Source organism: Scyliorhinus canicula, chromosome 21 (assembly GCF_902713615.1).
Source record: "Scyliorhinus canicula chromosome 21, sScyCan1.1, whole genome shotgun sequence".
In the NCBI taxonomy this organism is placed as follows: Eukaryota; Metazoa; Chordata; class Chondrichthyes; order Carcharhiniformes; family Scyliorhinidae; genus Scyliorhinus; species Scyliorhinus canicula.
This window is the reverse complement of record NC_052166.1, coordinates 48,190,853-48,204,744: the sequence shown is the minus strand read 5'-3', so window position 1 is coordinate 48,204,744 and position 13,892 is coordinate 48,190,853. Positions and strand designations below refer to the sequence as shown.

Below are 13,892 nucleotides of genomic sequence, written 5' to 3'. Positions count from 1 at the left end.
CATAAGCTAAGTCTGCCACCTTGTGGTCACCGTCCCACATTGCAAATACATCCAAGAATAGCAAAGATCCAGAAAATTATTTCGGAAGTTGAATGCATTTACAATATACATTATGGCTGTTTGAATAAATATTATATTTATACTGGATGAGATTTTGTCTAAATGTTGGTCTGATTAGGAATTCTATATGTTACCTTGGAATCAGCAAGAAATTCTGCAGGTTTGTTGGATTTATGACCTGAAAGGTCATGTCTATTTTGCTTGGAAATTCTTGTAGTTTAACAGTAACCCACAGGTGCACAATAAGAACGCATAGGGTGAATCACATCATAGAGTTGTGCCTCAAGCGTTCTGACAGCTCCCCCCAATTTGCTCAGCTGGTTAAGTCTCACAGAACAGGAAACTCCCTACACTTAAAAACTGTGACATTTCTATCATTTGCCAGTGAACAAAATTTACCAACCTGAAACATTAACCCGTTTCTCTTACCCCGGATGCTGCCTGAGCTGCTCTGCCTTACCAGTATTTTCTGCTTTTATATTGGAGCAGTGAGCCCCCCCTCCCTCCTTGGGTTCATTGATCTGAATGGAGCTAGCTAGTTTCACCTCAAGGGATACTAATACCAGAGTTACTGTCCAGTTTGTTTTCATTTCAGTGAAGAATATGGGTCACAATTCCTACTCTACTGATATTTGACCAGGAATGGAATCAAGGGTTATGGGGATAAGGCAGGAGGAAAGTGGACTTGAGCATCACCTGATCAGATCAGTTATGATCCCATTGAATGACAGAGCAGACTCAATAGCCTATTTCTGCTCCTACCAGCATAGCCACTTCAATCGAATTAGACCCAGTAGAGACACCAACAACACACCTTCCCTCAATTAGGGAAAGCTCCACCAGACTGGTACCCCTGAAAGCACAAATTTCACACAGCCCTAGTTTATCCACTATTTTCTACGAGCATCGCCAGGCCTAAGCACTCTGAATTACTTACAAATCAGCACTGGTCCCATATTACCTTTGCCCCTGTATAGCCCAAGCATGCAGGCGAACAGAAACATTTCACTGGCCGAGTCTAGTTCATAGAATTTACAGTGCAGATGGAGGCCATTCGGCCCATCGAGTATGCACCTGCATTCGGAAACAGCACCCTACCTAAGCCCATACCTCCACCCTATCCCCACCTAACTTTCTTTGGACACGAAGGGCAATTTAGCATAGCCAATACACCTAACCTGCACATCTTTGGGCTGTGGGAGGAAAGCGGAGCACCTGGAGGAAACCCGCGCAAACACAGGGAGAACGTGCAGACTCTGCACAGACAGTGACCCAAACCAAGTATCGAACTTGGGACCCTGGAGCTGTGAAGCAACTGTGCTAACCACTATGCCACTGTGCTGCCAGTTTGAAATAGGTGAATAGTAGTCAGAACTTCCACATTGGAACCTTTGTTAGGAATCTTTGAGTGTTGGCAATGGGAGATATTTTCTTCAATCTTTACATGGTGCTAGTCTTGTCTTACATGAATTTAGCCACTTCAATGGAATTAGATCTAAATACACAATAAGCACAAAAAATGAAAATCTCAAATTGGTGCAAAATGACAATGAGTGCGAATAAGCAGCAAACGCTGAGATAATGAAAGTATTCCTTTGCTGAACGAAAAGAAAAACAAGCCGTTTGATTGCAGTTCTTGGTCTCTTCTGACCTCAAGACTTTTGAAAAGTGGTAGACAAATGCAAGTTATTAATTTATGCTTTTCCTCCCTCTAGGGAAATAGCCTGATTCCATTTAGCACCTCGATAGTCTGGCTGAATTAAGGAAGGAACCATTGCGTGGGGAATGATGCAATAAATGTAACATCAGCAATCCCTGACACGTCATGCCTGTAGACTGTTTATTCTTGCCTTACTCAACCCTATCTGTAAACTAGATTTGTTCCATTGATTTCACTTGAGCACCACTGCATTACTGCTCCTACTGTTGCTGTTAAGTTGTAATATACAATACAGTTGAAACCTCATGTCTGAAGTCCTTACACAACTTACACGTTTGCACACAACTGGAAGTTAAATTTTAGGATTATTTCTAGTTAGATTTGCAGTTAAAGCCAATTGGATTAATTTTAGACACTGTACAGTACGTACATACCTGCGATGTGCTGTACAATTTGAAATCCACCCATATTGCATACAAAGAGAATTATCAAAATCAATTCTACATGGCAAGAACTACCAAATTCACCAACAGACACAAGCAATGGGATAAACCTCTCCCTTTAATCAGCATAGAATGATATATTACATTAATCTCATTAAAGACAGTATACATTTTTCCTGTGTGCAAGATTGTGCAAGCTCATTAACTTAAGTTTGTAAAGGTTCTAACAGTTCCAAAGAGGCAGTAACACAGGCGATGCAGTTAACAAACAGAACACAGTATTAAGTTACCTCAGGTTAATTTAAGTATAACAGTCCCATCCATGTTCTGAACTGCTAACTGCAGTAAAGCATTAGTTCATTCCTGTTGTTTCAGGATATCACTGATAAGATGGTGCATGTTGCTGCTGTTTGGTCCTTATTACTGTGCTTTCTGGGTCTATATGCATGTCAGTATACTTTTTAAAAAATGATTAAAGTAGCTGCAAGTTTTGTCATTGTTCAAATAATTTATAAGTGGCAGCTTCCCCTACATTCCAAAGCAAAGTCTCCAGGGATATAATGAATGACTCAAATACAAGCTGCAATGGAAAAAAAAGTACGAAAGACTTGAACATATCAGACCAAACCTCGCATCTTAAAACAAAAAGGCAATTTTAGAATGAATGTTTGCAAAAACAAAAAAGCATGTTAAAAATAAATAGTTGACAATTCCATTTTCACAAGAAGTCTAATTGTAAAATAAATAAACCCCAATCCCTAAATTTCAAATGGTGTACATTTAGAATTCTTTTTCACTCTAAATCAAAGTTTACTCTTAAAAACCATATTTCTCAAATATTAATAAATTTCATTACAATACTAAAAATTATTCAAAAGTGCAACCACGAAAGTATGGATTCGAGTCAACCAATTATCAGTGAGAGACAAATGAGTCTTTAGCAGAGATGAGCACATTTTCAGCCACACCTTCCCTCCAACCCCCCATGGGTCCAAAGCACTACAGTTGCAAGGTCTACTATTGTGAGGTGTGCCCCAATGATGCAGAAATTCTGGAGCTGCAAGGCACTGATTGGTCTGTGACACTAGGGGAACACTGAGGCTACATGACATCAAGTAGGCCAAGAGGATCTTTCAGTTCTGAAAAACGACGATTCCCTTCTGATTCGGTGTCTCAAGTTGCTCCTCTGTAAAGCATTTTTGCAGCAAATCACTGACAACTGACAATTTCTGTTCAGGTGATCAGATAAGAAATCTCGCAGCTACATTGACGCCTCACAGCTAAAAGTCACGTATTTACTTTCTCCAGTTTTCTAACACCACCACCACCAGGCTGAAGAGTGCACCAGTATATTAAATTCAGATCCTAAGTGAATAATTCAAGATTAGCAGTATCCAGAGATAATATATAATTTGATCATGTATCCCAATAGTGTTACCTAGTACATAATAGCAAGACATTTAACTGCCCAAAAATTCAAACTTAATTACACCAAACTAAAATAAAGTTAAACTTACTTTCAGTAATTGGATACAACTCTGAACAGTGATCATCTATTGTCTGTAGAGTGGGATGAAATTTGTTCTTGGAAGCATACACAAATGTGAAAAAAATCTCATGGCTGTAATCAGGCAGATAGATTTTGTCACCTAGGAAGGTATTTGGCTTTATTATTGTGTAGACCATATTCCCCATCAAATCTTCACACGTCAACTGCCATAATGAAATATGCAGCTCATTACGTGACCTTTACTTTCATTGCAGACAGGTTCTAAAAGGTTTATAGGAACTTGGATTTTGCTAAATGAGTCTTGGTTGTGTTGCTGATGAGATTGATTTTGAGACTGAATGTTCAATGATCAGGACAGTGCTTTGCAATTTGGCAGAATAAGGTCCTTTTACTCCAAGCTGACACAAGGAGATTTCTGCTCCCACATTAACTATACATAGTTAGAATGTTTTAATACATTGTGCAAAGGTTTTTTCAATTCAGTTAATTAACTTGATGAAACATTGAGAAATTCAATAATTCTAGCGCAAGAATTGCAACAATGGTTATGGGAGACTGTCGTTCTTTGGGGCTAATGGGAAAGTACTTACTTTAAATTTTAAAAATCTTCCTCCCTTGGGAGGAGATATTCTGAGTTTATAAAGCCATCTCACACAAGTCCTACAGAGATTTGCTACTTAGGTGATGTATCAAACAGATTTTCCTTTAGTGAGCTACTATTTTGGTCAGCAGAAGGTAGCATCATTCCTTGGAAAACCCAAAAAGCAACAGCACCATCAAAAAAAAAAAAATGGGACTAGATTTCTAGTTTCCAGATCAGGAAAAATGTCAGGCCCAATCTGCAGATTGACAACCTCAGGAGAAGCAATCCTGCAAGGCAGCCTTTGCTGTCCTAAAGTCCCAATATGATAGCAGGTTAACTTTAGGCTGGCTTTGGGGATCAGCACAATGGAGACCATCTTCACTCAAGTTACTTTATTGTCTAAAAAATATATGAACAGTCAGGTGAATTTACATTAAAATTACCATTCTACGACCCAGAATAATGCTCCCTTTTTAATATTAAGAAAAAACACAGCAAGTCAGTCTTAAAAGAAACTTAACTTATTGGAGCTGCCATTATTTAATTCTATCGTTTTATAAGCCATTCATAACGCAACTTAAAATATAATAATTTAAATTCTCTCATCTTATCATTTATATATCCTAACAATCAGACTCACTTCAGTTTTGAACTTTGAACTGGAAATTGTTCTTGGAAGAACCAACTCCCAATGCCTTCTGATTATGTTTATTAAAAACGGTTCCATAAAGGTGATGTAAAAGTGAGTCATGTATGGCTGTCCATTCATGTTGTCTGTGAAATTTTAGCGCTTGCTGTTGACAAAGGCACTGCTGTCAACTGGACGTTTCAGCTATGGTAAGGTACTGAAGTGATCTGAATTAATCCTCCTCTCTTGTTTTCATATCTCTCAGAATTCACTTCCTGTTTTAGCCAAGAGAGTCACGGTTGCAAACTTCTTCATGGAGATTAGTGAAACTCTGTGGTCCGGGAGTTGGAGGGGGTGCTTCTGTAGGTATGAATGGTCCTTGCACCTCTTCCGGTTGCACAGGGAAAAGAAGCTAGAGGATAGAGGAGTTTGAATGGCAGTCGAGGCTGGAATTCAACAGTAGCTTTGGGAGTTCAACATTTCACTATTAATTTGCTCTCGTCTTATAGCTTGTTTAGTTTGGATAATGGGAGAGCAGTATCCACATATCAATTCTCTGCATTTGCCCTGCTAAAACTGAATCACTTACTCAGAAAGCAATCTCTCAGATCAACCTTTTTCTGGGTCTATGATTCTGCCACACAAAAAGGAACCAGTTTAAGAGCTGCAAATGTTGAGAACCAGCAAACAGACCCTGCTGCTCCTCAATCCAAATGAAATAGCTCTCAGTGTAAAAATACCTCCAGAAAAGCATCATCATCTGGATTATGTTTATAAAGCTAACCCCAGCAACTAATACAAATATAGTCCTATGCCACTTTACTAACAGGATGGTTAAATGCTAACAGTTAATTCAAACATATGCCAATGAGGTTGCAACATCAGGTACGATACCCTGGCCTAAGAGAAGTCCAAACTTTGGAAATAATAACAACAGCAGGGTCAAAAATATATTGAAGCAATGCGAGAGAGTGACTTTTTCAGATAAAATGATCAACTGCAGACGTGGATTCTTAACCTCGGGTTCTGACACGTTGTATATCACCAGTAAATTTATTTCAGGGCAGGTATGATTGTTTGTTCAAATGCACACACAGGTTTCCCCTCCAGGTTTTTGCCTGGGCACTCGTCAAAGAAAAACTTTAATGTGGGGAAAAAAAACAGCTACAGTTGGTTGCTGGCTATATTTTACTGGGTGCGCGCACACGCGTGTGCGTCTGTGTGGGGCAGGAGAATTATCACTGCACTTGTTTGAGGCTCCAGCTCAAAATTCAGGTTAATGTAGGGGAGCTGTGTCATCTTCCTACAGTACACCGACAAATTTTTGAAATACCTGAAAAAGTGTGGTCCCTTTTTGCATTGCTAACCTGTTGACTTTATACGGCAGAAATATATAAAGACCTGTTAGTAAATTTGATTGTTAATTTTGGTAAAGACCCACTGAATCTAGTTGTTTTTTTTTTGTTTAAATGCCTCCACACTATGTACATCTATAATACAGGAGGAGAAGATTCAGTCTTCAGATCCCCTCCCACAAACAGTTGCGGTAAATCTTTTCACTTTTCCTAACAGTCTGTCATGCAGGTGGTGTTCTGCATCACTTGCGATCATCAATGGTTTTAATGAATTCAACTGCAGCTGTGAACTGCATCCACCAATAGGATTCTTCTCCACCGAGCCGGCTGGCATAGAAATTATTTATGTACTGAACAGTGGACAGCAGGCAGGGTGGGTTAGCCTAAAGGTACAAAAGAAGAGATGAATTAAAAGCGTACAAAAATCAGGAGGGATAAAGAAAGAGAGTCATGCACAATATATTACTTTCCATTCAATACCGATGTCCTAACTTATGCTTCATGGGAAATATAAATATACAGAAGGCATTTGGAACATTTCAATTAGATTAAAGGTGCTTTATACCACCTGAAGTACATTATCTCCATCAGGCAAGTCGTATTGTCTCGCATTGCCAATTAGCCTAAAGAAGCTGTCATTAGCACTGCAAAATCCCACAGGAATTGATGACACGGACTCTTCCTCAAAATACATTAAAATAATAACCTTACTGATGGCAGATAATATTCTTATTCCAAAATACAAATTTGCAATGGATTGAACAGAGAAAGCACCTTTTCTACCATGAGCAATTTTAACCATTTTTGGTTTAAAGTTTAGTTATTCCAATATTAGGTATTCAAGATGAAAATTAACAGGACTGTTGCCCATCATTCACTGAAAACAAACAGATGAAGGGCAATCTAAATAAAACTTTTTTGCAACATATAACTATTGGAAAATAATTTTAAAGAGATAAAATGGTACATTACAAAGCAATTCGGTTTACGCGGCGAGTGTGATTTTCAGTAACTTAGCAGAAGGTTGCATCCCCCTACTTGCGTTTTTGAGATGAGAATGCCAGTGACATTTTGGAGTGGTTGCATTATAAATACATTGCTGTACATAATTGATATTCATCTGATGGCTCACCTTGATAAGGACAAACACAAGAACAGGAACAAAGTCATCTGCCCCAGGGACTGAGTCCTCATTGGCCAGGCTTAACAGATTCATTATGGTGGAGCACATTCGCAGGATACACTGAACCTTATCTCTCGGGGTCTTGTACGCATTGATCGTTCGAACCTCCGACTGTGCAGATGGCCATGGAGCTTCTTTCAAATACACCTGAAGTGAAGACACAAAACTGAGTGTCACATACAGAATATCACATTCTCACCACAAGTCTTACTTAGTAAGAAAAGGATTAATTTATAGTTTATGGAGACAATATCTGAGAAGCAGATGTTATTCATATTAATACAAAGGATTAAAACCACTGTGAACTATTAACAGAAACATATCTGTGAGCTGCAGAGAAAATTTCAAACTGGTTGCCTCCTTCTATTGTCTGTCTCAGAAATGCCTCAACAGACTCTTCTTCCCCCCCCCCCCCCCCATAGGTGTCACAACAGCTCCAGCGTGCTGGCTTCCAACGGTCTGCACAAAAGAACGGCAAAATATCAGACCACAATGGGCTTCATGATTTTGAACTAAAGCACGGGACGGTGGCCGTAATATCTGCCAGGATTAGTCTCCTTCCAGAGACGTGCATCATGCTTCAGTGTATTCGGTTGCAATAGATGACCTTTTTTGGGGGGGGAGGGGGGGACAAGAGGGAGAGAGAGAGAAGAATTGTAAGAGGAGGGGGAAGACAAGTCACAAAGGCTCGGTCTCAGACCTTCAACTGTTTCTAGCTGCCTATTCTCGAGAAACCGGTACTCCAAAGATTGAACGCTTTCAGGTGAGCTAAAAAAGTGGAGAACATCAGAAAGAAATAAGCAATTGGCAATAATGGTGGAAAAAACTGAGAGCAGGTGGTACCAGAGCACTCACCTGTCAACCAGCTGGAACTTGGACAAGCATCCAGCCATCAATCCATCTGGCTCAAACATCACAGAACAATGAAAATGCTATGATGTGCATTTACCTCCTTCATGCTCTATATCTGAAACTGCAATGTCAGTCATGGGAAGGTGGGAGATGGGAAAGGAAACAAAGAGAGACCAAGATTCAAATCGCCCTCTCGTTCTCACTTTCTGGTGTGAGCATCAGAATGAAACCAAGATTTGAGAACAAGACCTGCTCAGCTGAGAATAGGAAGCAGGACAGGGAGTAAACAGCGAGAGGTTCAGACTCCAAGAAACCTCTCCAAGGAAGGCAAGAGCTAACTGCTCACCATTATAAATGTACTTTCAAATGATTTTAATTGAGAAGCACTGGCAGCAAATATTCACAGTTATATACAACCCAACCTACTGGCTGGAAGAGGCAACAAATGATGATTTAAACTAAACTAAGTGAAGAACAAATAATCAGTTAAAACGTAAAAATATAACTAGCATCTTTGATGTTGCCAAAGCTCATTTGGATTGGCCTTTAGGCTTGGTCATCATTACCAAACCCAGCGAGTCTCTCAGGGTATCAAAGGATATGGCATGCGGGCAGGAAAGCAGAGTTGAGGCAGATCAGACTCAATTGCACAGATTTGCAGAACAGGCTCGAGGGGCTGTACGGTCTACTCCTGCTCTTCTGTTTTTTTTTTTTAAATAGAAATTCTATTGAAGGGACAATTTAGTGTGGCCAATCCATCACCTTTGGTTTGTGGGGGTGGGACCCACGCAGACACAGGGAGAATGTACCAACTCCACACGGACAGTGACTCGGGGTTGGGATCAAACGCGGGTCCTCGTCGCCGTGAGGCACCAGTGCTAATCATTGTACCTGCTCTTATGTTATTATGTTCTTAAGCAATGGAGGATTCTGGTTCATTACTCGAATGGTTGCTTTTGCCACAACAGAATTTCCCCTCCACACACTACCCCCATGTGCATAGAATTCTGTAGCTCTTATGTCAACTGATCAGATTTGCTTAAGAAACACTTGGACCGAACAACCTTTGTCCATACAAAATCATACTGGGGACTCTTGTGGGCAACTGAATTAAACCAAATGCACGGTTCAATAAGTCAGAGCACGACTGCTCGATTGCACCATGTTGCATTTCCAGGTTTCATTTTGACTCTACCAATTTTATACGTTATCTGTGCATAATTCAGATGTGTCCACTGACTTTGCATCAGCATTTTAAAAGTGCAATTCTCAAAGCCCTTTTGTATTGTTGACTAACACAACATATTTGTAACTGATGTTTTGTTAAATAGAGTAACCCAAGTAAATTTAGTATTATTACCTCTGGAATTTGAAGTGCCCGGTGATTTGCACTGACAACTTTACATAGACGCTGAATGTGCTCATAGAAAAGCCTGAAAAGAAAATACACTGTGACTTAAAGTTAGGATTAAAAAAAAGTTAAAATATAACTTAAATTGCTCAAACAATAACAGCATGCATCTATATAGTGCCTTTAAGGTGAGAAAACATCTCAAGGTACTAATCAGAAGCATAATCACAGGAAAACTGACATTGAAGCAAAAAAGAGATGGCATCAGGAAGGATAATTAAACATCGAGTCAAAGAGGTGGGTTTTAAAGAAGGAACTGAAGTGTAGGAGTGGGAGTTGAAGAGGTGGAGAGGTTTGGAGAAGGAATTCTAGAGCTTACAGTCAGAACTATGTAGAAGACAAATGTTGTCATTTGCTTTTATCCTAATCTGCCAAACCGATATTACAGATTACCAGATGAAATATAAAGGGGAGGCTATTTCTATTAAATAAACTGGACTTTACATTGCAGCATTTATCATTGAATGAATCGCAGAAGCCTACCATTTATTTGCAATACGAAAGCATCGCCCACCCTTCATAATAAACCCCAAAAAATTATGTATTATAACGGACACAGGAGAAATGTGACACCTCCTTAGTTTAAGACATTCCAAACTCTGAAGATTATTAAAAAAATAAACTTTAGATATTAAGAGGGCACTAAAATTCAGATGAGCACAGCTCCTCAACGACCAAGGTAAAGAAAGAACATGCATTTATACAGCAATTTATCACATCTAGAGTTCTTCAGATACAATTGGTTGCTTTGAAGTGCAATCATATCAGTGCCGATGAAGAGTAAGTGAAAGCTGTTTGCTCTATATCACAAACACTAAAGATATCTATGCCATTTCTTTTTTCTCCTCGTTGCAATGATCTCGGATTTCTTCATTTTTTGCTCTGGCAGCTTTGTTTGACTCAACCTCAGATTTCTCTCTCTTGAAAAATGCCCAAACTGTAGACCACCCCTGTGCATAAACCATATGTCCGCCCAGGTAGTCATACACTATGAACTCGGGTATTTCTTTATTGGTGGCATCTAGATTCCATGAGGGCAGGAAAGTTGACTTTTTTTTTTTGAGTGGCAGCACTGATTCTCTTTAATTAAATTTAGAGTACTGTGATGAGAATGTCACTTTAAGTAATGCCTGTCTGCTGATGTTATTGCAGTAATGTCAGAGTGTGGGTGGAGCTGAGCTCTGGCTCTGCTTTTTAGTTTCACTTTGAGGAAAGCTTGGGTGTGTTTGTTTTTTTGTTTTTTCAGCGTTGGAGCTGAAGCCAGAAAAAGCAGGTGTACTGTTGATCTCTCTGCCATGAAAAGACGATCTCTTGATCATTTGGTGAATACAGAATTACAAATGTTTTCAGTAGGGAATGTAAACCTGATGTGCTTCTGTTAAAAGGTGTTTCTTTGGTCTTCTAGATGTTGTTTGGGAAGTTATTAAGGAGTACGTAGTGTTGTACTCTTTGAAATGAAATGAAAATCGCTTATTGTCACGAGTAGGCTTCAATGAAGTTACTGTGAAAAGCCCCTAGTCGCCACATTCTGGCGCCTGTCCGGGGAGGCTGGTACGGGAATCGAACCGTGCTGCTGGCCTGCTTGGTCTGCTTTAAAAGCCAGCGATTTAGCTGAGTGAGCTAAACCAGCCCCTTTGGGGGTTGTATTTGAATTAATGGTTGCTAAGATGTTCACTGTATGTTTTAAAAAAGTTAACTTGAGTTCATAGAATAAACATTGTTTTGCTTTTAAAAATACTTTCCATTTCTGCTGTACCACACCTGTAGATTGGGCCGTGTGCTCCCCAGACCACAATCTATTAAAAATTGTGGGTGACGTGAACGCCATGATATACTTTGGGGATCTCTAAACCCTGGCCCATAACAGTAACCAATTAATTTTTTCCAATTACAGGGCAATTTTGTGTGGCCAATCCACCTACCCTATACATCTTTGGGTTGTGAGGGCGAAACCCACGCAAACATGGGGAGAATGTGCAAACCCCACACAGACAGTGACCCAGAGCTGGGATTGAATCCGGAGCCTCGGCACCGTGAGGCAGCAGTGCTAACCACTGCGCCACCGTGCTACTCTAGTGGTGGCACTGATTTGATACTTATTTTTGCTACAACTGTCAAGCACTCCACTGAATCTCATTCACACTAAATGGAGCACATCTCCAACACAATTTTTGCTACACTTTAGTCAAAAAATAAGTTAGGCATCAACAAAACTGCAAAAAGCCAAATAATGCAAATGATGGAAACCAAAATAAAAACAACACTGTGCTAGAGAAGGTCAACAGGTCTGGCAGCATCCGGAGAGAATTAAGATTCCAACCTATTATCAGAAAGGTCATGACCTGAAAAAATGTCACGACCTGAAACATGAACTCTGATTCACTCTCCACAGATGCTGCCAGGCTAGGGTGCCTCATAAGTCCACTGGTTATGTATAAAGAGCAGGGACGAGCATAGATAACAAACTTCTGCATCACCAAGGAGAATAGACCAAGGCAACTATATTCTTTCCCTTTAGAGCCGTTTTACTATTTTTCTTCTGCGGCTTGCACAACAATCAAGAAGCAGGAGGTTCAGCAACATTTTCATAAAAAGTACTACAATCAAAAACTTGCTTTAAGTGCTCTTATTTTCAAAACTGTGCACACTATTATATATTGTTACTTACTGGTCACGTAAAATGTCACCATCCTGATTGGGGTAGAAGGCAAGTTTGAAAATGCGGTTCATAACACTGCGCTCGATTGCCATCTGCGCATCCTGGAGCTGTTCTTCACTGGCACTCTGCCAGATAACATCTTGTGCCATCGCTCCGTATAATGACTGCAGGAATTCTTCCACTAAGGCAGTTTTGTCATCTGCTGCAGTGAGATTCTGAAAATCTACACAAAAAAAATAATTAGTGAAGCTAATTCTTTTTTTTTTTTTTTATAAATTTAGAGTCCCCAATTCATTTTTCCAATTAAGGGGCAATTTAGCGTGGCCAATCCACCTAACCAGCACATCTTTGGGTTGTGGGGGTGAAACCCACACAGACACGGGGAGAATGTGCAAACTCCACACGGACAGTGACCCAGGGTCGGGATTCGAACCCGGATCCTCAGCGCCGTGAGGCAGCAATGCTAACCACTGTGCCACCGTGCTGCCCTTAGTGAAGCTAATTCAACCAGTATTCAAAAACGTTATTTTTTTACTTTAGATGAAAAGGATTCAGGTTGAAATGGTTTTCCTCTTCATTTTCACCCTCTCGTCTAAAGGTGTTGAATTTTGCTGCGTTATCATTTTGGAGGCAATGGCTATCCTCCAGTGCCTCACTCATGTGCGAGGCAAAACAGTGAGTTTTGATAGGTTATTTTCCATGAAGATCCAGGTTTTGTTTTGACCCATTGCTGGCAAATTTCACAGCAGTGGGTCAATGGTCAACAAGCAAGAATGGTTAATCTTGCTCCTTCCCAGCGCAGCAGAACGGAGGCTAAGTACACTATCCCAACCTATACCCAAGCCAAATCAGCTGACAAGAATGTGCGCTTCTGATCTGAATGACTTAATGCTACAAGGTGAAATACCTTTATCCACAAATACTAAACTATCAAGAGGGAGCTACAGTTTAAATGCTTGGAAATGTGGACATTTTCAAGCTGAAATATGGAAGTAATTTTCAATTTGAACTGGCTGTTCAGAGTTAATCATCTAACTTCCTCACATTAGAAGAGTCTGCTCCGTCATTCAATGAGATCATGACTAATCTGATGTGATCCTTAACTCTGCTCTCCCACCTTAACCCTCGATTCCCTTACTGATTAAAAATCTGCCTATCTCAACCTTGAACATACTGAATGACCCAGCCTCTACAGATCCCTGCGGTAAAGAATTCCACAGATTCACTACCTGTCAGAAATTTTTCCTCATCTTGGTCTTAAACAGGTGACCTCTTACTCTGAGTTACACCCTCTGGTCCTCGGCTCTGCCACAAGGGGAAACAACCACTCAGCATCTACCTTGCCAAGCCCCGAGAATCCTATACATCTCAGTAAGGTCACCTCTCATTCTTCTAAACTCCAATGAGTACAGGCTCAATCTACTTAATCCCTCCCCATAAGAAAATGCCTCCATACCCAGGGTCAACTTAGTGAACCTTCTCTGGACTGCCTCCAATGCCAGTATTTCTTTCCTTAGATACGGAGATAGTGTTCCAGGTGTGGCCGAG

General features: G+C 40.2%; 1 protein-coding gene across 15 annotated transcripts in view; it reads right to left on the bottom strand.

Annotated features, from left to right (window-relative positions):
• Positions 1-2,263: 2,263 nt before the first annotated feature.
• Positions 2,264-13,892, bottom strand: part of gapvd1 (GTPase activating protein and VPS9 domains 1) — a 138,937-nt gene continuing 127,308 nt past the window's right edge. For all 15 annotated transcript variants that reach the window (XM_038782130.1, XM_038782134.1, XM_038782124.1 and 12 more), the window contains 4 exons: positions 12,354-12,567; positions 9,635-9,707; positions 7,372-7,569; positions 2,264-6,622 (listed from right to left, as the gene is read on the bottom strand). In XM_038782130.1, the coding sequence (XP_038638058.1) occupies positions 6,482-6,622; positions 7,372-7,569; positions 9,635-9,707; positions 12,354-12,567 (626 nt within the window). In that variant the 3' untranslated portion in view covers positions 2,264-6,481. The remainder of the gene's footprint in view (positions 6,623-7,371; positions 7,570-9,634; positions 9,708-12,353; positions 12,568-13,892) is intronic.